This window comes from Durio zibethinus, chromosome 11, assembly GCF_047325235.1.
Source record: "Durio zibethinus cultivar Kanyao isolate XHJ-2024 chromosome 11, ASM4732523v1, whole genome shotgun sequence".
NCBI lineage: Eukaryota > Viridiplantae > Streptophyta > Magnoliopsida > Malvales > Malvaceae > Durio > Durio zibethinus.
This window is the reverse complement of record NC_143172.1, coordinates 8,130,994-8,157,151: the sequence shown is the minus strand read 5'-3', so window position 1 is coordinate 8,157,151 and position 26,158 is coordinate 8,130,994. Positions and strand designations below refer to the sequence as shown.

General features: G+C 35.0%; 3 protein-coding genes across 7 annotated transcripts; all 3 read left to right on the top strand.

The window, feature by feature from the left end:
- Positions 1-318: 318 nt before the first annotated feature.
- Positions 319-4,762, top strand: LOC111290646 (protein BOBBER 1-like). Its single transcript, XM_022882051.2, has 7 exons — positions 319-790; positions 2,153-2,325; positions 2,401-2,449; positions 3,159-3,325; positions 3,583-3,666; positions 3,810-3,879; positions 4,368-4,762. The coding sequence occupies exons 1-6, from the start codon at positions 418-420 to the stop codon at positions 3,846-3,848; spliced, it is 885 nt and encodes a 294-aa protein (XP_022737786.2). The 5' UTR covers positions 319-417; the 3' UTR covers positions 3,849-3,879; positions 4,368-4,762.
- A 1,506-nt stretch (positions 4,763-6,268) lies between these two features.
- Positions 6,269-10,827, top strand: LOC111290475 (uncharacterized). Its single transcript, XM_089767947.1, has 4 exons — positions 6,269-6,542; positions 8,279-8,782; positions 10,099-10,242; positions 10,440-10,827. Exons 1-4 carry the CDS (start codon positions 6,438-6,440, stop codon positions 10,530-10,532), a joined length of 846 nt encoding a protein of 281 aa, XP_089624073.1. The 5' UTR covers positions 6,269-6,437; the 3' UTR covers positions 10,533-10,827.
- A 4,183-nt stretch (positions 10,828-15,010) lies between these two features.
- LOC111289503 (histone-lysine N-methyltransferase ATX4-like) lies at positions 15,011-25,440 on the top strand. Of its 5 annotated transcripts, none has more exons than XM_022880608.2 (23): positions 15,011-16,654; positions 16,766-16,821; positions 16,906-17,119; positions 17,515-17,643; positions 17,735-17,803; positions 17,923-17,970; positions 18,078-18,169; positions 18,359-18,451; positions 18,885-19,020; positions 19,429-19,534; positions 19,632-19,731; positions 20,381-20,505; positions 20,792-20,937; positions 21,609-21,713; positions 22,451-22,515; positions 22,595-22,808; positions 23,225-23,311; positions 23,430-23,486; positions 23,570-23,659; positions 24,251-24,337; positions 24,631-24,705; positions 24,844-24,944; positions 25,072-25,440. In XM_022880608.2, exons 1-23 carry the CDS (start codon positions 15,689-15,691, stop codon positions 25,160-25,162), a joined length of 3,252 nt encoding a protein of 1,083 aa, XP_022736343.1. In that variant the 5' UTR covers positions 15,011-15,688; the 3' UTR covers positions 25,163-25,440. The 5 variants fall into 5 exon arrangements, 3 of the variants coding, with proteins under 3 accessions (XP_022736343.1, XP_022736342.1, XP_089624072.1); XM_022880607.2 differs by having other exon boundaries at positions 17,902-17,970; XR_016346300.1 differs by having other exon boundaries at positions 15,051-16,654; positions 17,902-17,970; positions 24,234-24,337.
- Positions 25,441-26,158: the final 718 nt, after the last annotated feature.

Genomic DNA, 26,158 nt, shown 5'->3' with positions numbered 1-26,158 from the left:
CGTGTTGTCAAAAGAATTTTTATTTGAATTTGAAATTTAGTTTAATTAATTTATAATATTTGATAAATTTAAATCATTTTAATAATATTTAATAATTTTAAATTTTAAATTTTAAATTTCAAAATATATAATTTCTTCTTTTATTCTCCATAGCTGATATTAAAAAAAACCTACGGACAAAAGCAAAATAAAGTATGAATAATGGTAACATTTAAGTAATTAAAGATAAAATAGGGGACGTTCCAGCAAATACAATAGGAAACTTGGAAACAAATAAAGGTTCTGGAACTCTCGTTTAAAAGGTTGGAACTCCGTGTCTCGTCCTGTCCATATATATGAACCCTGACGTGACTTCAACAGCCGACAGAACATAACACTCCCCTTAACCACACCTGAGCCAAACTCGGTTTCATAGCCATGGCTATAATCTCCGAGTTCCAAGAAGAGAAAGAACCCTCGACCTCTTCATCGCCGCCTCCTAAACCGGTGTCGTTTAACGTTAGCTTGGATCCGTCGAACCCTGTTGGGTTTTTGGAGAAGGTTTTCGATTTTCTTGCCAAAGAGAGTGATTTTCTTGGGAAAGACAACGTCGATAAGGAGATCGCGGCAATTGTGAGAGCTGCCAAGGAGAAGAGCAAGAACAAGGCTGAAGAGGTGGCTCCGAAGGTGGAGATAAAGAATAAGGAAGTGAATGAAGAGAAGGAGATTAAGGAAGAAGTGAAGAATGCGCCAATGGAGGTCGATAAAAAGGAGAATAAGATGGATGAAGACGCTAGCTCTGGCTTGAGAGGTTCATATTTCTTCATTTCTTTTAATTTTCTTGTTATTGGTATTATTATAATTCTTTTGGATTCAAGGCTAGTTGATGAGAAATTTGGGGAAAGAAGTAAAATTGAGGCTTTCTTTACAAATTAAAATAATCTGAGATCTGCATTGCTAAATGTTCTGCTTATTTTCGCTTTAAACTTTAGCTGATGACAAATGTAAAAGAAGATATAAATATTGGGGGAGGTTACAAACATGGGTTTTAAAGGAGAAAGGTCGTGTATTTTTGGGTTCTATGCGTTTTAATTTGTGTTTATAGCATGGTTTGCTTGTGTTTTTTGAGGAATGAAGTGAGGAAAAGCAACCTCCTTTTTTTTTTTTTTTCTGTCCTGAAATTGTACCCAAGGCTCTTGTATTTTGCATATGGAAAGGAAAACCCCATATTAAGCAAGCACCAGCAATTCTCAATAATTGAGTTAAATATTCAAGCTTGAGCTCTATACTGTTAGAGTATCGGTTTGACTCAGCTCAATTCCCCCTAATGATGTAATGCTGGTGGTCCTGTCCCACTATTTGTGACATGGTGGTATGATAAGTCAACGTCTTTTACTAAAAATAAAGTTAATAGTTGTCCCTGGTGCGAGGGGTACTGCTAGTTCTCTAGCGAACAGATGGAAATATGTTTCTTTGTCCCTGTGCGTTTTGGATTCTGGTGGAATCAGGGAGGACTGATTGAATAAACTTAACAATAATCTTGGTGTAAGTTGGGTTTGATTTCCTTGCCTCTGAGCTTGGCATTCACCTGAAACTTTTTTGACAACTTTTGGAAATGTGGTAGTAAAAGATTTTGACTAAAAACAATGTTTTGAAATCGAGGGGGTGAGGAACAGTTGTTTTGCTTGGTTCAATCACTTACTGAGGTAACATTGAACTTTCTGTAAATTCTTCTAGCCTTGGATGTTTTAGATGGTTCTACAGCTACAATGATTGTGCAAATTGTTTATTATATGTTCAATTGTGTGGTTTTCCCTCTCTCCTACAGCATTTGGTAGATGTGTTAGCCCGTTTACTTGTGCATTCTTACAATTGGTGCTAATGGTTGGTGTAAATGATATGATTTTTTTGTACATGGTTATGCATGTTGATCCCATTGGCTATGAAAAGATATACACTTTGTTGGGATGCTGGTAAAAAATGGACTTCTTTACTTTTTTTGTCTAGATGTATTCTTTTTATTGGTTAGTGGGGTTGTAGTTACTTGCAAGTTAGGTTAAATATATGATTAAATATTGCATTGGAGATTTTGAATTGGATACTCTTAGATGCATGTTAAAGCAAAACTCAAACAAACTGTCATTGATTTACATTTTTCTAAATGTTTGGACAGTTCCAAACAAAGGCAATGGTCTTGATCTGGAGAAATACTCTTGGATACAGACCCTGCAAGAGGTCACGGTTAATGTTCCAGTTCCCAGTGGAACAAGATCGAGGTTTGTTGTATGTGAGATAAAGAAGAACCATCTAAAAGTTGGACTCAAGGGCCAGCCTCATGTTATTGATGTAAGTTAGTGCATATGCTTTCAAACAGTTCCTAGTTTGTTTACATCGAAGTAACATATTTCTTTTTATTTTCAGGGGGAGCTTTTCCAGTCTGTCAAACCTGATGACTGTTACTGGAGCATCGGTATGTTATCTCGAAGAAAATGAGAGACAAATACTGCAATTATTAGGTTATTGCAAGTATATTGATAATGTTCGGTGTGCAATGTTTTAAATTCTTAATTTAAAGCTGTGAATTAATTAAAGATTTGAGCTTTACAATATATAATTGCAAGTAGTTTTAGGATGAATATGTCTTCTTTATGCACAGAATTTGTGTAACTGTCATAAAGATAAAGTTTTATTAGTCATTTCTGATATCCATTTTCTAGTTTTGATTGAGATTGGTTCTTAATTCTTATCTTCTCTCCTAGTTTTTTATTTATTTTTTTTCATTCTATGCAAATTACTTGATATTTATGCATAAGTGCTTTTGAATTTTTTTTGTCTTGTTTTTTCTTTTTTTTATGAGAGAAATGAAGTTTATGTTTTTTGTTAAATTTCATTTTGCATTTTCGTCTTGTTATATATAAATTTCATCTGGTATCTCTTTTGTTTCTTGATCACTAATGTATTATCTTTGTATTGTTGATCATTATTTATTCCTGATTTATTGGAATTTAGAACATAGAAAGACAATATAATTATTAAGATTGTTTATGTCATGCCATGCAATTGTGCTCTTGAAATTCCATTTAAGTCTATACTTATGGGGAAATGAAAGAACACTTTGTTTGATGCTACAAATATTCACTTTTGTTGGCAATATAAAAATCTTCCCACACCTCTTGTAGAGGATAATTGTTCAATCGCAATCCTTTTGACAAAGCACAACCAAATGGAGTGGTGGAAATCATTGGTAAAAGGAGATGCTGAAATTGACACTCAGAAAGTTGAACCAGAGAACAGCAAACTATCTGACTTAGATCCAGAAACACGACAAACTGTGGAGAAGATGATGGTAATTAGTTTTGCCTTTTTCATTGTATTTTGCTTCTGGTTAGTTTCTATCTGCCACGAGCTCTCTATCCCAGATCATGTCAAATTACCTAGTTTTTTTGTTTTTCTTTTTAATGTCATTGCACTTTTACTGGTGGTTCTGTGAATGATTTTGCTAGACTCATTAGTATTAAGCCTTACATATTTACATTATAGCCTTTTTTTTGTAAACTTTGGATTCCCCATAATCGGTATTTGTCAACTTGTGCTCCTGTGCAGTTCGACCAGAGACAGAAAGCCATGGGCCTTCCAACCAGTGATGAGCTTCAGAAGCAGGAAATTCTAAAGAAATTCATGTCCGAGGTAACTATTCTCTTCAGAAACTTGACAACAGACTGCATACACAAACAAACACAGAGAGAGACACATATGTTACTGTCCTCTCCTTCCCCATCTGAAGCCTTAGCTGATGAACTTTGCTCAATCTTTTTGTTGGTTTGTTGCAGCATCCTGAGATGGATTTTTCAAGGGCGAAGCTCATGTAACTGGGAGTGGACCGCTCCACATGTCGCCAGTAGGGAAGGCAAAAAAATCCGGACCCGACGGGTTCCGGTCCGACCCGATTTTTTAGGGTCGGTTTTTTCTTTTGAAAATCGGGGGTCGGGTCGGGGTCGGGTCGGGTAGGATGAAGACAAAGTCGGGGTCGGGTCGGGGTCGGGTTTTAGGCAAACCCGACCCTACCCGACCCGATATATATATAAATAATTTTTTTAATTAATTTTTTAATTTTTTAATTATATATATTTATATAATGATATTTTTAAATATTTTATATTTAAAAATTAATATTTTATATTTAAAAAAATAATATTTTATTAATTTCGGTTCGGGTCGGGTACGGGTACGGGTTATATAAGGTCGGGTCGGGTCGGGTTCGGGTATGAAAAAACAAAAAAATTTTCGGGTAGGGTCGGGTTCGGGTTTTTTAAGCATTATGTCGGGTCGGGTTCGGGGCAAGCAAAACCCGCCCCGAACCCGACCCGATGCCAACCCTAGTCGCCAGTCATATATGTAGAAGTTTTCCTGTTATTATCCTATGAACCTTTTGAGTGGATCTTTTATTTTGGTGTGCAGAAATAGAAATAAGGAATGGTTTGAACTTTGTGCGTAGGGGATATTTGCAAAATTTTGTGACATCTAAGCCTCATATTTAGCTTGTGTCTTAAACTTTCCAATGCTACTTTTCTCTCTGGATGATGTTTGCCTTGATCATGGAATCCTGTCTTAGGAGCTTGACAAGCACCTCAACCTCTTTTTTCAAAAGCGAACAAGCGCCTCAACTTAAGGTAACACAGATTGTGTTTTGCTGGGACGTACTGTATTATATTGATGAGAGATAATGTCATATTTTGTTCTTATATTTTTAAAAAATTTTGCACTTGGGATTTGAATTTCATAATATCTTTTCTTGAGAGTGTTTACATTAATTAATTATCATGAATACAATTTGCCAACACCATCTCCTCGCCAAAATTAAGATACTATTATATTAAGCTCATGAATATAACTTTTAGGCAACACAGCCTGTATAACAGTATAAGAACAGCTTTACTGGCTCGGCACAGCAACAGACCATTTCAATCTGAACCTTGTCCCAAATCCTCTTCTTGGTAGGTTGTAAAACCATTACTTTTTTATTTTTTTCGCTTTAGATATTTTTCATGGTTACAAAGAATGCGACATTTATGTTAAATTTTATTGATTTTATGTAAAAGATCCAACATAAAATCTTATAGTTACAAATAAAATTTTCACTATCAAGCTGAAATCTATGCGGGGAAAACATGTTTCTTTATGTTCAATTCAAAAGATTAATGGAGAGATTAGAAGATAAAAAAATACTAAAAAAATGGGGAATAGGGGAAATGCCCTCAAACAAAAGTAGAACAAAAATCCCATCAGCTATTTTGTCTCTTTTTCTTTCTCCACGTGTTGGATTAGCAACGAAGTCTGGACTGCAGTCGAGGAGGGACTCGCCTCTGGTTAGCTAATTGGTGAGGCCAAAAAAAAAAAACTAAGGAATTGCTGCTGCAGCCGAGTGTCCCCATCCACATGCATGGGATAGGTGTTCGACACGCGCAGAAAAATCACGTGGGTAAAATTATTCCTCTCTGACATGAGATATATAGGCCGGGGTGAGTGATGAGCACTGTCCAGCCCACAAACATGTCCCAAAGCTCGGAGTATTAACCTTTCCAAACTATGACTTTAATTACACAAGAATGCTATAATAATTTCCCAAAAAATGAACAAATAAATTTCAATAAAATAATAATTATTTCTACTATTTTATTATAATAATGCTAACTTTTGTAAATAAAAGAGTTGTAATAAGATGAATTAAGTATTAATTCAAATGATATTTATGTCAATTAAAATAAAAAAAATATAATTAAAAAAATTTAACCACATAATATCAATAAATTAAATAAAAAAATTGAGAATAAATTAAAAAATAGTATATGCTTGTCCGCTTATATTCTTTTTTTTTTTTATTCAAAGCAGGAAGATATAACCCTTACAAATAAAAAGAGGAAGAGATTTTAACTTAAACCAAAATTTTTATATCTTCATAAAGCTTCTTTAATCATTAAATCAAGAGATAGAAAGCAATCTACTTACACTTTACCCTTATTATTTGATTACATTACTCTTTTTAATCTTTCCAAAAATCTTACTACTAAATTAATAAGAAAAATTATTAAATATATTGATAATAAAAATTTTTAATTTCGCATACAAAATTAAAATAATAATATATTTTTTATTTTTAAAACAATTAATTTAAAATATATATCATCATTTTAATCTTACTTTTAAAATTAAAATACTTTATTATCAATATATTAAATAATTTCACAATTAATAATGCCCATTGATTATTATAAGACTCTCTCTTGTCTGAGTCCTGCGTAAAAGCCAAAACCAACCCAAAATTTCTCTCTGTAGCATTATGGCTGCTTGAGTTTGTACTTTTCTCTACTTTGGAACTCTGTCAGTTACATAAGACAAAAAAAGGTTGTGTTCTTTCTCTGAGGAAGAATCAAAAAGAAAGTGTGCTTTCTTGGTGTGAAATGTATGCAGAGACAGGGCTATTTTTCCCTTACATGCAGAACTTTTTTCAAGATTTTCAACCGTTTGAAGAGTTCTACAACACCCAGAAACCCAATGCTCCAATGGTACTGAATATCTGAATCTTTGTCTCTGATTTCTTTTTCTTACTTTCATTGCTTTGGTTTCTTTTTGGTGATCTGCATTTGTTTGATTGGGTATAGTTTTGAGGTGGATTTTAACTTTGATTTTCTGTATCTGAAGAATTGGGGTCTTTGATATTTGCTTCAGTGTTTACTTTGTAGTGTAATGATTCTTTGTCTTTCTTGCTCTTAAAATGGAGCAAAAAATAGAGAAAATTTTGTTTCTGTTAAATTTCTAGTTTTTGAGTGATTTCATAGTGGAATTTCATTTGCCCCTATGAAAGATTTCAATTTTTAGGAAAATTTTTTTTTATGTTCCCCTCTAATGACTAAGAAAAACAGTGGGAAAAATGTATGTTGGAAGCTTCAGCCTTCATGTTCTATGCTTTTGGGTTCTCGTGAAAAGGGGGGACCTTAATTAGTTTATTCTTTATAACACTTTCTCAGCAACCAAACAAGGCTTAAATGGGATAAAATTGAAAGCACTCTCTACATGATGGGTCAGGAAAATGGAAAGAAAACAAAGAAAAGTTGGATTATAAATGGAAATGATTTCCATGTCATGAGTTCCGTGTTCTTGAAGATTTCTTCCATTTTCTTCAACTTGTCGGCGTGAACTGGTTAGTGGCTTTTTTACTTTTTAGCCTCTTACACAGAAAGATTAAAAAAGAAAAAAAATAGTAACTATTTTTTAGTCTTTTAGTATAAAGGGGAAAAACAGTTTGGGAAGTACAAGAGGTTCATATTGCGCTTTATTTTAGTTAGTGTCAAAATTAAAAATTAAATTTTGGAGAAAGTAGGAGAAATAAAATTTACCCTTTAAATGGTTTTTGTAGATCTTTTCTTAGTGTAATAAGGGTGATTTCCTGATAAATATTTATCCTGTTACCCAAAGAAAATTTTCATCTGTGAGGATTTGGAGTTTTTGTTGTTTGTTGAAAAGGGTTTTGAATTTGATTACTGGAGTGTGATTGCTATCAGTAATTTGTTTCTCTTAAGATATGAACTTTGAGCGTGCATATGTGATGAACATACGAAGAAGCCACAATGAGAATTTATCTTTGGTCTTTTTCCTTTCGCTTTAATCTTTTTAGTGGCAATCTTCTTGCAACGATGTAACTTTAGTTTATGTGGCCAGAGTTAGGTATTGTATGGCAAAACCTTGCTTAAGCTTCAGTAAGCTATTACTAAAATGAAATTTAGATTGATTCCTTAAACCATCTGATAGTTTGAATGTAGTTGTATTCCTAAGCCGGTTATTATGGATAGTGGAGAAGGAAGAGGCAGAGTAGCACATTTAAGTGAACATGATAAGCTAAGTTGATTGTTGACCTTTGTGCTAGAATCTTCCAGTTTGATTTTAACATGTCTGATATGGGCAATTCATTTGTAAAACACTCTCTATATTATACATCTGTTTATCAAAAAAATAAAAGATGTAATGAAACTGAACTCATATGCTGTGGCTCAGTCAAAATTGCATTGTTTTGTCTAGGGCTCTAGGCCAAAGCTTTTTATGGAGTTGACTAAGAATGCAGGTCTTGTTCTCTTTGGACAACACCAAGCAGAGTGTGTTTCTGCCTGTATTAATGTTTAAGAATTTTTTACTGAATTATGATTTTAGCCTCACCTACTTTTGTTTCTTTCAGCAAAAGTCCAATTTGACAGCTAATAATATTTGTCTCTTAACCTTCCCTTGTATTTGTTCATGCCTAATTTAGAACAACCAGGTTCAGACCTCCACTATATCTGAATATGACCTGGGAGGAGAGGGTGATCTGTTCAAAGCTCCAGAACCCATCATTGAAGAACCAATTGTGGGCTTTGATCCCATAACTGCAGCCATTTCATTAATCTCGTGTGATGAAGATGTCATTACTTCACAAGGACTTAAAGCTGCAGATATTGAGTCAATTCAAAATGAGCAGCTTTTAGAGGTTCTCTATGAGTGCGAGAAGGATCTGAAGGCACAAGAAGCAATAGAAACACCACTGTCTGAGATCCTGGATATCAAGATTCCTGTTGTGAATACAGATGAAAACCAAAATCATGAAAACAAAGTGCTCTGTGATTTACCGTTCCAGAAAAGTGTCACCTCAGGTTGTTTAAGGTCAAAGGAATGGGTGCAAGGGGCTGCAGTCAAGCCTAATGTTCTGGATTTCCCTGGAATGGATTTTGGTTCTGTTTATGGAATGAGGAGAGCATTTAGTGAAGGAGATATAAAGGTCAGCCTTAATTATTTTCACTTTGTTTTTGATCTTTTTACTTGTCTGGTGACTGATATAAAGGCTGTTAGCTTTTCCGTTAGCATTTGTGTGGAATACTATTTCCATTCTTAAAATTAATCCGATTTTAGACTTGATTTCTTTAGCTGATGCTCCAAATTTTAGAATGTTAAGAGCCTCTCCCCTGAATGACCTGGACCTTGTTTGATTAGAGGAGTTATTTTTTCTTCCATGACTTGCCTGCCATTCAGCTTTCACCTTCTGCTGTACTTATGTTGTTGGAACCTGAAAACTGAACTAGTATAAACGTTTTCGGTTAATTTGCTAACATGTTCTCTCCATTGTAAAGACTTTTAAATACTTTACAGAAGCCACTGACAAACTCAACAGTGTTTATCCCTTATTGAAATCAGAGCATGAAGCAAGGATCCTGCTTTGCAATTATGAGCACTGATATCTAAAATTCAAAAACGATCCTTCTATTTGATATTAGCTGCACGCTTAGACTGGATAGCGGCTGGTTTAGGTTTAAACAATAACAGTAAGAAGAATAAAGCTTGAAAACTTTGTCGATATGTGAACATAAACAATCAGAAAATTAGGAAGGGGAAATCAAAGGGAATTTAGGTGAACTATGAAAACTGAAGTCAAGGAGACAATAACTTCAAAAAACACACTTAGGATTAGAGAATAACTCCCTAGGAATGCATCACACATCCAACACTCAAACTTAATTCATTTCTCTCCACGTTATGCTACCAAACACACAAAAATCTGCCAAATAGCAGTCAAGGCTTAGGCAGCCCGCTGTAGTCATGATTAAATGATAGCAAGTAGATAATGGCTTAGGCAGCCTTGCTATAGACAAGATTAGAAGGCAGCCAGCATCTTCATAATGTCCTAGTATGATGGATAGTTCCTTTATAAAGTGGCAGCACGGATCTTCTTGATGATCAAACAACATTCCCCTTAGGTGGTAGGGTTTTTACTTAGTAGCAGCATGTGAATGCCAGCTAGCTAAGCAAGCAGCTGTAGAATGTTGCAATTATATAATATTTGCATTGTTGTGCTTGCCCCTTCTCCAATAGACTTTACCAGGTTTCCATCTTGCATCACTTTTGTCTTAAAAAAATCCATTGTTTTCTTTGTCATTACCCTCTTAAAATCCCACCAGAATCAAGTGACTCATCAAACTATAGTTGAGCACTAAGCATTTATTGTCTTTGTAAGAAAGTCTAGCGACTGAGAAACTTTTAGATGCTTCGGGCCATTACCACAGGATGGGGTTGGTCATTGATACTGAGGTTTTATGACAGACTCTTGGCAATGGTAATGTGGGCATCTTCCATTCTCCCCTTGAGCAACCATTAATTGTCAGCAGCTGTTCTGAAGATCGAAGAGAAAAGCTCTCAAGATACAGGAATAAGAAGACAAAGAGGAACTTTGGAAGGAAAATCAAGGTAAAAGATAAAGTTGTTTCTATTCCAGTACGAATCAGTTGCATTTGTTGCTTAGCTTTTAGCATCAAACAAGATGACTAACTGCCTAAAGTGTTTGGCAAGGAGTACATTTACAGATGCCACGGTTATTTTTCATATTCCATGTCTGACCCTTTATCATGCTTCTGTACCGAAACTCATGATTTGTTTTGTTCCAGTATGCCTGCAGGAAGGCTCTAGCTGACAGTCAACCGAGGATCCGTGGAAGGTTTGCAATTACTCAAGAATCTGACAACTCCAAGATGCAATAGCTGTTGACTAATTAAATAATTACAAAGTAAAACAGGAATGAAGATGTTAGGTCCAAGGAGGTAATGCAAAAAAATGTTTTAGTAGTAGTGTCAAACTTAGCATATATAAGCCTTTGTGGAAATCTTAGACAGGTGGTGTTAAATAAACCAGAACCTAGCTCCTGAGAAATAGTTCCATGTTATTTGCTGTAATAACCTTCTCTATAATTGAAATGGCCAAGTAGGATGTACATAGTGTTTGTCCAAATAGAATGTACATAGTTCTATGATTTATAAAATGATGATGTTTTCTCCATCTCGATCCTCTCTGATCATATCTATTAATTGTCTGAACTCTGAAGTATCTGGTTTTGTTCTTGTGCAACAATTGAGGCTCATTTCAACTGAAGTTGCCTTTTCCTCAAAAAGGTTGAATATAAAGAATACATAAAATTGTTGTACGCAAATATTTCTGTTCTATCATGACCATGTGCTTATCTGGCAAGTCTAATTGATTTCTTCATATTGGACTGCAAGGCAGCCAATCCACTTCCAGTGCCAATCTTATGTTATGAGCAGAAGCGTTTTGGATTTTTCTATGATGGCACAGAAGTATTTACCTGTCAAGGAAGTGTTTTTCTCTTTGGTTAGGTGTTGATGTGTCCATTAGGTTTCAATACTGGATGATTCCCAAAACTTTCAATTATTTTTGTCAAACATGTATTATTACTTTGGGAGTTTAATGTCCACGTTGATTGCTACTATAAATCACACGTGGACAAACACCGAAGAATTCCAATTGTGATATCATTCTTGTTCAGCGAACAGTTCTTGTTGGGTAGACGAGAGTCACATGAACAAGAAAATAAATCATTAAATGGTTGGACTTGGACTGCATTTGTAATAAAACAGTAAAAAGTTCAAAGTTCATAATACCTCTACTTTTGCAGGGTGGCTGTCCCTAGTTACTCTGGTTTATGGAACATTAAGCTAACTCACTAGACATCCCTAGTTTCAGTTAATGGTCGCTGAGTTAAACGATTATATAACGTCGACAAATGGATGTATCTAGCGCACAATCGCTTCTTGTTCCTGCTCAGAACTTACATGGACAGAAGTACTGAAGCCCACTAGACGGCTGGAGTCAGTCACCAAAATTTCCATGCAACTATTTCTGTAAGTAGCTTTGCCGAGTCAATTTGACAGATGAGAGAGAGACCCATCTTTCAATTGGAGAGCTATCAGGAAAATCTTATTCTGACAAAAAAGCGTACTGTCTCCTCCCAATCAAACCCTCTAAAAATTTTGAAGTCTCATTTGGTTCTTAAACATTTTTTACATCTTTGGGTTTCTACTATCACAATCCCACTTACTTTGGGACACATGCAATTCAGACTGCTAACCAGGAATCAGCTCTAACTGGCATGGCCAAAGAAATGGTTTATGAATAGTAATCGCATATATGTTCTGCTAATGTCTTAGGCGCACAGAATGAAGGCTGCTCTTTGATAAAATGAGATACAAATGACTAAAGTAAACCATGGCCATGCCTGGAAAGTGCAAAGTTGGAACTTGATGACACTCAAAATATTCTAAGGCTTCACAAATATTGCAATAGTCAAGGCTTCTGAACTGAAATTTTGAATTGATAATCGCCTACCAAACTTTTTGTGCTATAAACTAGGGATATGCCTTGCCTATGGGAGTCATCGTTGCAACATGAATATACATAGTCTCTCCCATTTAGGCAGGTAATTGACTGTGACAAAACCAGTCCAAACTATTAACCCAAAAAAGAAAAAAGCCCACAAGGTACCTTAAATCGCTACATGTTTTAATTACTTCAAGCAACTTTTGCCTATGGTTTCCTGCCAACCAAAAAGATCTATGGGTTTCAAAAATAAATAAATGCTTAAATTTGACCAATCCTTCCATTGGCATTGGGTGCATCAATGCTATTTTCCGCTTTCAGGGGCCTAAAATTAGTAGAAAGAAAGTGCATTCTCCGACAACTTTCCTTCCACTTCCTCAGCAATCTGTTACGGTCTTCTTTCTCTTATATATCTCCTGATTTATTTTCTTTTAGAACTCTTACGTTCTTTGCTATCTTGTTATTATATGAATCATGATCCTTCTATGCCGCTATCGTTCTTCAAAAGCATCATTCATATCATACTGATTCCAAAGTCAAAATCCATAGCTCTGGTGACTTGGTATATGGCTGGATTGCAACTTATTTAAGCCTGCTCGCAAGAGCCAGATGGAACTGAAATCAATGGCCAAGTTAAAGAATACTCCGAACGAACCCTATGCACACACCAGATCCAACGATGTAAAACTCTGTTACTCCATAAAGCACGTTGTTATGAATTTTGACTCCAGCTCACTCCCACACTAGATGCAGTGAAGAAAAAGAAGATCCATGTTTAGAATTTGAAGACGTACAATCTCTATTTATCTGTTAGACCTTTATTTTTAGTTCGCTTCTATCTGTAAAACTTTGAGCAGAAGCAATTCAAGTTGTAGGGGCTAAATAAAAAAAAATCATGGTCCATATCTTACCCAAATTATTACAACTTGGTTACTCGTCTTCCTCATCCTATCCGTTCTCCTATTTTTTCTCTTCTTTTTTTTAATTTTTATTTTATATTCAATCAGAGAGCCCGACCCATATCCTTTCGAGAAATCAAAACTACCAAATATAAAATACCCAAACCACCATACGAGTGTGGTCAAAGATTCATGCCCTCACTCGCCCTGGCAATAGATCATAGAAGCATCAAAATCTCGCATATTTTATGAACCCAAGTTCCGGATCTCAAATATATAAAAAAGGGACTTCCCCTCCAAACATGGATCAGTCTTGTTGCATCATACCAGTGACCCAATCTAACCGTTAACAAAAAAAAAGTCATAATATTCTATTCTTTTTCACCCAAATTTCTTGTCAAATAGTAGCATATCCTTGATAATCTCTGAATACGCTGCTTGTTGGCTCTTATCCAGTTTCAGCTGCCTACTGGCTGTCCTCTTCAAACTGGGATTTGAAGATCAGTCAATGACCGGCACAGGCTGAACAGGTATTGACCTCGGAGACCCATCTGCCCAAAATTCGTTCTCTTCAAAAAGAAAAATACAGAATTCATACTCCTTTAACAGATCATTATGTACGTTATCATTTCGAAACCCAAATATCCAATTGGCAATCTCACCAAATTGTTTTAACTAAATACACGATCCAACTAATGAATTGAATCTTTCACCAGACGCGGGATTTTCAGCAATTCCGAATGATTAAAACTTGGTACATAATTGAAAAGATTGTGATATTTCGAAAGCTGGAGAAGAAGAAAAGAACTTTGAAATAAAGAAAAAAAAAATACAGTGTTTTAGAAACTCAAAACACCCGTCTACCACGAGCACCAAGCCCAAAACTCCACTCCAAGAATATGGTGCCAAAATCGAAGAAAATAGCATATACCATCACAATTCCAACTGATCCAAACCATTAATAAAGTGCCTTAAACACCCTCACCATGAAAATTTGTCCTACTTTATCTATAATTTCTGATCAGACTGACCGGTAGTTGAACTGGGCTGTCTTCATTTCATCCTTCTACTGGCACTTCATTTGCAGACAACTTGTTCAAACAAACCATGCATCAAATGAAGAAAAATTTCATGCATGAAAGCACCATCGACCGACGATTGGACGAGCCACTGCATCAAATTAATTACACTATTCTGAATTAAACCATTGAGCTTATTTCAAGTAATAAATGCTAAAAAAGGGGAAGCAAGAAATTCATAAATTTGTTGTATGAAATTGCTTGAAGCAACAATATCCGCAGCGTCCAACCTCCACTTCTTCGAATACCCACGATATTCTTCCAAGCAAATGGTGGAAGATTTCTCTTTTGACGACCCCGAGTTCACGCGGTGCCGCCTATCGATTGGAAAAAAAAGGAAAAAATTGATCATACCAATTACATCAAAATATTCCAAACCAAAATAAAAGATTGGAATATGGTTGTCTCGTGCTTTTTCTATAAACTCTGATATATGCAGAAGTTTTTACAATAATACTTAAAAAAACATCACAGAGCTGGGATCTACAAAGTACAAAATAATCCCAAAGAGCAACAAAAAACCCCATCCAAAAGTGTTCCGTGGAACAGAAATTATTTAAGTCAATAGTAAGACTAAGGTCCCCTCCAAAATCCCTATGGTCCGCCAAATTCAAAATTTTGCAGTCTTTATATCAAAAACGAATTCCAGGGCTTCCTAGAATACAAATTTGACGTGGTAATTAAAAACCAAACAAAAATCTATTACTACTGACAAATACATAGTACAAATTTCAGTAAACTTCCAACTTTCTTGGAATCAATGTTCCAAAATCCCCTCTACTCAGAAAATCATACGAAAATGTTCTAACATAGCACCAATCGAACTTAAAAGGAAAATCTTTAAAAAAAGAAAAAAAAAAAAAAAAGGGTGTTGTTAGCCATAACCAGACCGGACTGTGAGTCAGGAATCGAAGGAGGAAGAATCGCACCCGACCACGTTACGCAAAAGCGCAAGTTACCCACATTGTACACCCACCCCCACGTATTCACTCAAAACAAATATTACTGCGCTCTCTCTCTCTCTCATTGCCTTCACGCCGCCCCGCTTTCCTCTCTCTTTCTCTTTCAACTCTCTCTCAAAAAAAAAAAATTTGCAGAACAAAAACTGTCTTCAAAATTAGAAAACTTGTTATTTTTTTAATAATGTTTAGAAAATTTAATTGAATATTATATCTTTCCTCTCTGTATTTCTCTATCCTCTGAAGCAGTTAGAGAAAGAGAGAGCATAATCGAAACAGATCTCTATTCCATCCAGCCCGACCCACCAAACACTGAATCTTCTTCTCCTCCTCTGTAATTTCTCTTCCTTCTCTTTTCGATTCCTCTGTTTGGTTTTCAGAGAAGGAAAAGAAAGAGAAAGGGAAGGTGCTGGTCTAATTGTTCTTTGTTGGTGGAAAATTGAGTTTGCAATTAGGGTTTATGGTTGTTTTGGGAATTAGGTTTTCCATGTGAAAATCGAGGTTGGTTTAAGCGTTCCCCAATTGGAAGAACGAAGGACTGACGTGTTTTTTAATGTCGATGAGGAGGGATTGATTGATTAGAGAAAATATGATAATCAAGCGCAACCTCAAATCCCAAATGCCGAGTCTAAAACGATGCAAACTCGGCGACTCAGTGGGTGAAGATGAAGATAACTCGGGTGCAACTCGCAAGAAGCGAAAAATCAACGGCTATTATCCTCTGACTCTCCTCGGAGAGGTCGCTGCCGGCATAATCCCGATTAGTCTCCATCGTATTATTGCCTCTGGCGAGGCCGAGAAGGGTTTCGCGGCATCATGGTGCACCGAAGTCTCGTACTCTCCTGATGAAGTTGAGTCTAAATCCAAGGGCTCAGATTCGCCCAAGGCCAAGAACCGAACGATGGAGATTGCTCGTCCACCGCTGGTGAGGACATCGAGAGGGCGAGTTCAGGTACTTCCTTCGCGGTTTAATGATTCTGTGATTGAGAATTGGAAGAAAGAAAGTAAAACTAGCTTGTGTGATTATAGTTTCGATGATGATGTTGATAATGATGATGATTTTGACTGTAAAAAGGATAAACTCAGTTTTAAAACACGTAAAAACTGTAAGCAAAACGTGAAAAATCAGCGAAATAAAGAGAAGAATGGTTATAAAGGGAGAAAATATACTGCATTGTGTGAGGAAGATGAAAGAGAAGAAGGGTATGGTAGGACATTTAATATTAGGAATTACTTGAGTTCCCGGCGTTCGTTAACTTTAGTACATGAGCAATTCGTTGAGGATGAGAAGTACGCGAATGGGGTGGACATTGTTGATTTAACAGCTGAGGAGCAAGTTACACGGGAGAATGGTGAGAGGAAAGATGGGTTGTATGGGCCAGAGGATTTTTATTCGGGGGATATAGTGTGGGCAAGGCCAGGGAAGAGGGAGCCATTTTGGCCAGCTATTGTTATTGATCCAATGATGCAAGCGCCTGAGCTGGTTTTGAGGTCTTGTATACCTGAGGCGGCTTGTGTGATGTTCTTCGGACATTCTGGGAGTGAGAATCAAAGGGTACGGATTACTTTCTATATAAAGTTTGTTTATGTTTGTGAACTTGTTTACTTGTGTGTTGGAACTTGTCATGTGGTAATTAATTATGTTACTTTAAATGATTATGGACAGGATTATGCATGGGTCAGGCAGGGGATGATTTTCCCATTCATAGACTTTCTAGACAGGTTTGTACTTTGTTTTGTTTCTATAGGCAATTGAATTCTCATTCTGTAACTGCTATGTGCTTAGATAGAGTCTGCTTAATGTAGGTTCCACAAGCAGCCTGAATTGGACAGGTGCAAGCCTAGTGATTTCCAGCTGGCAATGGAAGAGGCTTTGCTGGCAGAACAGGGGTTCACGGAGAAGTTGATACACGATATAAACATCGCAGCTGGGAATCCAGCTTACGATGAATCTGTTCTTAGATGGGTTCAGGAGGCTACTGGTTCAAACCAGGATCAGGATTATCACCTCCCTAACCAGGCAAGTTGCTCTAAAGTACCATCATGTTTACTTCTTCTCCTGTTTCTTTGGAAACAAATATATTGAAATTTCAAAATCCTTCTCTGACCTCCTTTTTTGGAATTCCAGCCAGTATCAGGGAAGTAGGCGATTTTATTTTTGGGCTTGGGGAATTTGTTTGTGTTTTATGAAATTTTTAGTGTAACCCAAGAGTCCTCTCTCCCGCAAGGAGCAGGGGGTTTTGAACAAATTTTGAGCTTGGATAATTTATTGTTTGACCTAGATTGCATAAAAAATCATTTTCCATATCCTTTTAATATGTTTTTCTAAAACAATCAGAGCATACATGTTAATGTGCACAATTTAAGTTGTTCCTTCTAGTCTTAGGAATTTGTTGAATGTAATTATATTTGCAGCTCTTGTTTGGGAAATATAAGGACGCAAGACCCTGCGAAGGCTGTGGCATGACCCTCCCATATAAAATGGGAAAGAAAATAAAAGCATCAATTCCTGGAGGCCGATTCCTGTGTAAAACATGTGCTAGGGTTTGTGGCAATTCCTTTTCTGGATCTTAAATTATGTTTCCACTGTTTTACATTTTTGTTAATTTCACAACCACATGCTTTTTTATTGCAGTTAACTAAATCAAAACATTATTGTGGCATTTGCAAAAAGATTTGGAATCATTCTGACAGTGGGAGCTGGGTAAGGCAACCCAGAAACTTGAGTTTTGATTTGTTTTCTTGCTGCTATAGAGCAGCTATTTTTACTAATTTATTGCTTAATTATCTACGCTGAGTTAGGTGCGGTGTGATGGTTGTAAGGTTTGGGTACATGCAGAGTGTGACAAAATTACCAGCCATCATTTTAAGGTCTGTATGTCACTGTTCATCTCAATTCATTATTCTGTTCGACCTTCTAATGAAGCTAATGAATGAAAATTTGAATTTCGCTGATCAAGTAATACTTCCTTCTCCAGGATCTGAGGGCCACTGACTATTACTGTCCTACTTGCAAAGCGAAGTTTAACTTTGAATTATCCGATTCAGAGAAGTGGCAGTCAAAAGCTAAGTGAGTCTTTTCTATTTTGAAACTGATATTTGTCTCTGTGCAAGTTTGTATATTAGGAATAGTGAAGTATTACTGCTACAATGACTTACCTCATTTTATAAAGTATATAAGATACTTATTCAAGGCATTCTGAATGATCCTTTATTCTTCACCTCTGTGTGTCTAATGCTTGTAAAACCTTTTATGCAGATCCAAAAATAGCAACGGTCAATTAGTTCTGCCTAACAAGGTTACTGTTCTCTGCTGTGGTGTTGAAGGCATATATTACCCAAGCCTCCACTTGTAAGGAAAAAAATTATTAACGAATAAATTTCATTTTTCTTTTTCCTCTTTGGAATGATACTTTTTAGACATCTTCAGTGTGCGTAGACTTCTTTTTCTGTTTTTCCAATTGTTCGGTTAGCAGATGTGTTGGTAGAAATTTATTTTCTGAATACCATTGAATTTAATAGTCGATGATTCCATTCAAGCAAATTTGAGGCTGCTACTTCATTTAAATTTTACATTTTCTGAACAAGTAACTTTACAGTCCTCTTAACTGGGATCTTTATCTAAACCAAGATGACATATGCTTAGTTTTGTTAGAATACAAATATGTCAAAATGTCCTAGGTGAATTTTATTTGATATCTTAACTTGTTCGACCTGGGAAAAAGAATTTAGCTTTCTGAATTTTGATTAGGAGTCTTTATTCATTATGATATCTTCTGTTTCAGAGTTGTTTGCAACTGTGGGTCCTGTGGGTCTGAGAAACAAGCACTTAGCGAGTGGGAAAGACACACTGGTTCCAGAGAAAGAAATTGGAGGATTAGTGTGAAGGTGAAAGGTTCCTTGCTACCATTAGAACGATGGGTTTGTACAACTTTTGGATCTTTCTTTGTCCTTTTAGTTCTATGTTTCTTATCTGTCCTCACAGGTCTAGTCTTTGATGTAGAAGATATAATTCTGTTAAGAAAAATGGATTTCACATAAATCATTAACTAATATCATGTAGAAGATGGCATTCTATTCTATATCTGTGTTTCCTGTCTTCCTTTTTCCTAAATTTTTTATGGACTTTAAGATGAACTTTAGCCTGCAGGAGGAATATGTTGGTTCCAAGTTCTGAAACACTATATCATACTTTTTACCTCTTTATATTAATAAAGTAGTCTACATCTTGGAAAGATGTGTCATTACGTTCCTTTTATTACCCTTTTTGGCTTTGTTGTACCTCCTTCCGAAGATTTATGTATTGATAGATTTGTGTCAATCTTGCAGATGCTTCAGTTAGCGGAGTACCATGCAAATGCTACTGCCTCTACTAAACCTCCTAAACGACCATCAATACGAGAGAGAAAGCAGAAGTTGCTTGCCTTTTTGCGAGGTATTCTTCTAGACATCGAATTAGCAATTTCGTGAGTGTGCTTATTTTTTCATTTGTGGCTGTTGGGTTATGCTAATTATTACTTTTTTTGTGACAGAAAAATATGAACCAGTTCATGCTAAGTGGACAACTGAACGGTGTGCTGTATGTAGATGGGTTGAAGATTGGGACTACAACAAAATTATTATCTGCAACAGGTAATTTAAATATTGTTTTTTGTTTTATGTAAGACTAGATTCATTGTTTTTAAGTGTCCATCATTCTATGCACTTAAATACATTGTTGTATAAAGGCATCAAGTTCAGGTTCCCATAAAATTGTTTTTTTTTTTTTCCTGTCATATAATTGACAATTAAAAGCAGTCTCCTGCTTTTAAAATTACATTGATAGTAAGGTAATTAAATGTCAAAAGTATAATACTGGTCTTTTTCATGCTCTTATGTCTCTTTGGTATGACCATGGGAGATCTGCACTAGTTTTTTATTGTCCATTTTCATCTTCATTTTCCCTTAAAACTGTTTTTTTCTGACATATAATTGACAATTAAAAGCAGTCTCCTGCTTTTAAAATTACATTGATAGTAAGGTAATTAAATGTCAAAAGTATAATACTGATCTTTTTCATGCTTTTATGTCTCTTTGGTATGACCATGAGAGATCTGCACTAGTTTTTGATTATCCATTTTCAGCTTCATTTTTGCAGTGGATGGTTTTTGAGTTCCAAATATCCTGTTTTTATCATTATTTAAGAGTTGTAATCTGTACTTGCAAGCCAAAGCATGATCTCTTTGTAAGTTTTTACCCCAGAGAAATCATATTTATTATAACGTTAACTTTTTTTAATCAGATGTCAAATTGCTGTGCATCAAGAATGTTATGGAGCAAGAAACGTTCAGGATTTCACTTCATGGGTTTGTAAAGCTTGTGAAACACCTGAAGTTACACGAGAATGTTGCCTTTGTCCTGTCAAAGGTATAGTCTGTAGATCATCTCCATTTCTTGTCTTTTGGTTCAAGCAGGTTTTTACAGAACGTCTCCCTTTTTCATTTTTTTGTGAAGAGTGATTTTGTGTGGATTATTGTTACTTTCCTTCCTTTCACTTAGATTTGCATTTCCAACTTATTTTGAGAGCTTCTTATGCTTTCATTCTTACTATGGATGGTTTAATTGCATTCTAGGAGTTAGTTTCCCCATCTGTTTTTATTCAATTCAATCTCTGTTGATTATTATTAACTTACATGGTTTTCCCCCATTTTAGGTGGTGCTTTGAAGCCAACTGATGTTGAGACACTGTGGGTTCATGTTACTTGTGCTTGGTTTCAACCTGAAGTATCTTTTGCAAGTGATGAAAAGATGGAGCCTGCTCTTGGAATCTTGAGTATTCCATCAAATTCCTTTGTGAAGGTAGAGTTGCCCTTCTAGTGATCAGTGCATTGTGGCCCTTGCATTTAACTCCTTGTTTCATGAAAACTTTATGATATATCCTATCTTTTACTAAGGTATTAAATATCATTTGATCCTTGGATTCATTTTATTTTTGAGCATGATCTGAGGCCAGTCATCTGCTCATCATTTTACACTTGGTGTGGCAGTGGCTGCTGCATCATGAGAAACTCAAGGATTTCTTGTCATCCAGAAATTTTAGTTGATATGCATTAAATAGTCATCAGCCTGGAACTCAGGATTTTCCTTTTGGCACAGAGATTTTAACCAATTGAGTGAATAATGTTAGTAACATGCTATTTTATGAGCTCTTTTTGCAATTTTATATGCCAGTTCTTTATATAAATTTTTTTGGTAGATGAAACAATGCTTTTATATACATACATGCATGCATGCATGTATGTTTGAGAAGTGGTTCCTTTGAAAATAATAGAATGCTTTTGGCATAAATTGACTAAATCTTACTATATATCTTTGGGATAATAAATCTGCTAAAATACCCTAACTTCTATTTGTGATTATTTTTATTGTGGTTCTGTTTTATTCTCGTTTTTGGTCATGAAGATGGCTTTATTAGGTGGCCAATATTCTAAGATAAGCTTATAAATGTGCCTTGTTTACATGAACTACAGATTTGTGTTATTTGCAAGCAAATTCATGGTTCTTGCACACAATGTTGCAAGTGTTCAACATATTACCATGCCATGTGTGCATCAAGAGCTGGTTACCGCATGGAGGTACGTCACTTTTAACTGATCTTTCTGCCCAACCACATGCTGCAGGAGCTGTTTAGTTTATATGTACTTTATGGGGTACATTCCTAAGTAGTAAAGGGCATACTCCTAATCTGAGTATTTTATGAGTGATGTATCTTTGGTTGAGGTAGCTAATTTAATTTGTCCAGCAGAAAAAAAAAATTGAAAATACATTGGATCATCAAGATTCTTTAGATTATTTTTGTGGTTGTGAAATTGATAAATGTGAATCATCTCAACTGACCCATGTTTATGTCTGAGTGGTAACTCATCCATTCATGCCAAAAAAGAAAAGATATTTCATCTTTAGAAATCAAGATTTAATTCATTTTTGGAGAAAATCAATAAATCGTAACCAGTCCGTACACATTCTGGCTGGTTTTAGATCAAACCTTAAACTTAATTTTATCTCATTGCTCTTAGGAACGTGCTCTTTCCAAAAACTTTCCAAGTTCACATTAGAATTTAAAATTTTATTACATAAAACAAAAACTAATAAACCTAAAAAGAGAGAGAGAGAGAGAGAGAGAGAGAGAGAGATGAAAATCCTCTAAAATATTGTGTGATTTCATAGATAGGTATGTCAAAATGCTGCAGAATTAGTATCTTAAGTTTGATTGCATTTCATGTTGATTTACTTTGGATTTAACTTGTCAAGGATCGTCGACTTGATCTCTTGTTACCACTTCATTGCTTTATTTGTTCTGTTTAAATTTCAGTTGCATTGTTTGGAGAAAAACGGCAGGCAAATAACAAAAATGGTGTCATATTGTGCTTATCACCGGTATGCTTTAAGTATATCTGCTGAATTTCTTGTTTTGCGTAAATTTCTATGGTTTTGTCCTTATTTCAATTTTGTGCAGTGCTCCAAATCCAGATACTGTTTTAATTATACAGACCCCTCTGGGAGTCTTCTCTGCCAAGAGCCTTGTTCAAAATAAGAAGAAGAGTGGTTCAAGGCTAATTTCATCAAACAGAGTGAAAATTGAAGAGGTTCCAAATGTAGAAACTACTGATGTTGAGCCATTTTCTGCTGCTAGGTGTCGGGTATTCAAAAGATCAAACAATAATAGAAAGGTAAACTTACTTGAAAGTTTGAAATGTTAGTGCATATTGTCTTGGGTATATCTGTTTGCCTAAATTCATTCCTGGTACATTCTTTAGCTATGTAATTGTATAAGTTTTTGCCAGATTTTTTCCTTCCTTTTCCTTGCCCCAGTGGGATGAGCTGGAAGTCTGTTGGTTTATGATTTAAAACTGTAAAGCTGCCTTTTGTTTTTAACTTAAAGAGAAAAAAGAGAAGGGCAAAGGAAAGAAAAGCATCAGATTTTGCTTCCTTTCCAAGCCAATTCTTTTCCACAATGTTGCTTTTATATATTCGCTTCTGAATCACAAGGAAAATGGTTCAAGCTGCTCTCTCTCTCTCTCCATATTTTTTTTGGTAGATCCTCTCCATATTATTTTAATCTCAGTAATATTTTCTCTTTGCCTAGAGAACTGAAGAGGAAGCCATCGCCCACCGATTAATGAGACCTTGCCATCATCCTTTAATCACTATACAAAGTTTGAATGCATTCAGAGTAAATTTCTCTCCTTTCTACAATCTATGGGTTCACCTTTTTTTTTTCCTTTGAATTTGAATTCCAATAGAAATTAATCCTTTGTTAATATCCATGATTGATTCATTCTGTTTAACAGGTAGTAGAGGAGCCTAAAGGTTTTTCATCTTTCAGAGAACGACTCTACCACTTACAGGCAAATCTCCATCATTCTTCCTTTTGAGAACTTAATATTCTGATCAGTTCGCTAAATGATATGTGTGTGCATAACGAATGCAGAGAACTGAAAATGATCGAGTTTGCTTTGGTAGATCTGGAATACATGGGTGGGGCCTCTTTGCCCGTAGAAACATTCAAGAAGGAGAAATGGTAATTATTAAAAGCCTTTTTTCTTAATTTATTTTTTTTAATTCCTTAGGATTAGAAAGCTATTGTCTGGGGTTTTTCTCCTAACAAATTTATTATACAAAGATCCATAGACTTGTGGCCTGTTTGTAACTATAATGGACATTCAAATGCCTCATTCTGTTTTGGAAGCATTGGAATGCATGGGTTTGTCTTCATTTCAAGAGGTCATTGACTATCATAATAATTGATGTTAATATGTGCAATCCTATATAACTTAAAGTAATATTTGCAATGTTATATTTATCTTGCAGTTTAAATGAAATTCTAATTCCAATGGCCATATAGAGCACCATTTTAGTTACAATCTGAAAAGGAAATAATATTTAGTATTTCTTGTATATTAATATCATCTTTGAAGGAGTATAGATAAGAGATGCAAATTAGTTAAAAAGAAAACAGCTTCTAGAATTTCCTAGATACAGCAAATGTGCTATTATATAGAACATTCTGAATACACGTGAAACATGTGTGTACTAAACGATTTGAATATTAACATTTTCTGATTTGCTGATAACTGAAATAAATTTTTGAGAAGCTTTTGTTTATCTTCAGGTTCTTGAATACCGTGGGGAACAAGTGAGGAGAAGTATTGCTGATCTAAGAGAAGCACGCTACAAAATAGAAGGAAAAGACTGCTATGTAAGATGATTTTCCTTTACTCGAACAATTTGCAAATGTTTCTACCAATTTTTTTAAGTAAAAGGGTTTAGGTCAGTCAGAAATATTCATGTCAAATTGTTTTGGCACCTCTGGTGATGAAAGTTATCCAGTGTATTTTGAAGCACTTGGAAGTGTCACTTCCTTTGGATAAAGACAAGCTCACAAATCAAAAACATATTCATCATTCAGCCAAAAATCTTTCAGTTGTTACTCTAGCTTTCTGGATCTAAGCTATTCTTGAGACTGAATTGCGGTCACAACATGTGTTGCAGTTGTTCAAGATCAGTGAAGAAGTAGTGGTGGATGCCACTGACAAAGGGAACATAGCACGCTTAATCAATCATTCGGTGAGTGAGCATTTGTTGATTCTCTAATTGCTTATTGGTTGGCAAGGTGAACAGAAGAAAAATAGTTTTGGACTAACAAAGTTGTATCTCTTATAGTTTTGGCATTTATATTATTTTCTTAATTGATCATTCTTGCAGTGCATGCCAAACTGCTATGCAAGGATTATGAGTGTGGGTGATGATGAGAGTCGGATTGTTCTTATTGCAAAGAATAATGTGTCTTCTGGAGATGAGCTAACGTATCTCTCTCTCTCTCTCTCTCTCTCTCTCTCTCTCTCTCTCTCTCTCTCTCTCTCTCTCTCTCTCTCTCTCCTGTATAGTGATTGTTGGTTAAAATTCCTGAATGCTTTGTTTACTGGTTGGCAGGTATGATTACTTGTTCGATCCTGATGAAACAGATGAATTCAAAGTTCCCTGTCTATGTAAAGCTCCAAATTGTCGAAAATTCATGAATTAGCATACGCACAGCATAGCCATTGTTTCTCCGCAAGGACCACTAACCCAATTCCCCGATGCAAGGGGAATCTCACAGTCATTATACACCCAAAATTTGTAATTTTTGCCTGAAAAATGAAAATGTATCTTTCTTTTTTTTTTTTTTTTTTTCCCTTTTTTGACAAATTTTATGCACAATGAAAGCTATAGATTTTCCAGTTGCTCTGCAAGCATTCGTGTATATTTGTTAACGCTTACGTTCATCCTATAGTTGAATGCTAACCCAATTTTTGTTTACAAGATTCTCTTTTCGGGGCAAAATCCGATATTTTGTTTAGGTGTTGAATAATAATAATAATAATAATAATAATAATAATAATAATAATAAGAAAAACTATCCGGCTACATTAGGATCATAATTTTTTTTTAATTTTCATAAATAACTATGAAGTAATAAGAAAGATATTTTTGTAATTATAATAAAAAGATATTATAATAATTTTGGTAAACTATAATATGAAGTGTATTTTTATAATTATGATAAGAGAAGTATTAAAGTAATTTTAGCAAACACTAATAAAAGGGTATTACATAATTATAGTTATAGGGGTATCTTATTAACTTTGGCTAATTATGACAAAGGGGGTATTTTAATAAATATATTAATTGAGGTATTATTGTATTTTTTGTTAATTATAAAAAGAGGGTATTATATGAAGTAATTAAAAAGACATTATAATCGTTTTTAAGGGAATTAATTTTATATTATTATATAAATCTTAAAATTTAATGCGTATTTATAACGTAATCAAAAATGTATTTTCATAATAGAGTATCAAATAAATTTTGGTTAATTATAATATGAGATGTATTTTCATAATTATGATAAGAAAAGCATTATATGAAGTAATAAAAAAGGTATTTTTATAATTCTGATTAAAAAGTATTATCGTAATTTTAGCTAATTATAATATGAGAGATATTTTCGTGATTATGGTATGAAAGTAACTTTTTAATT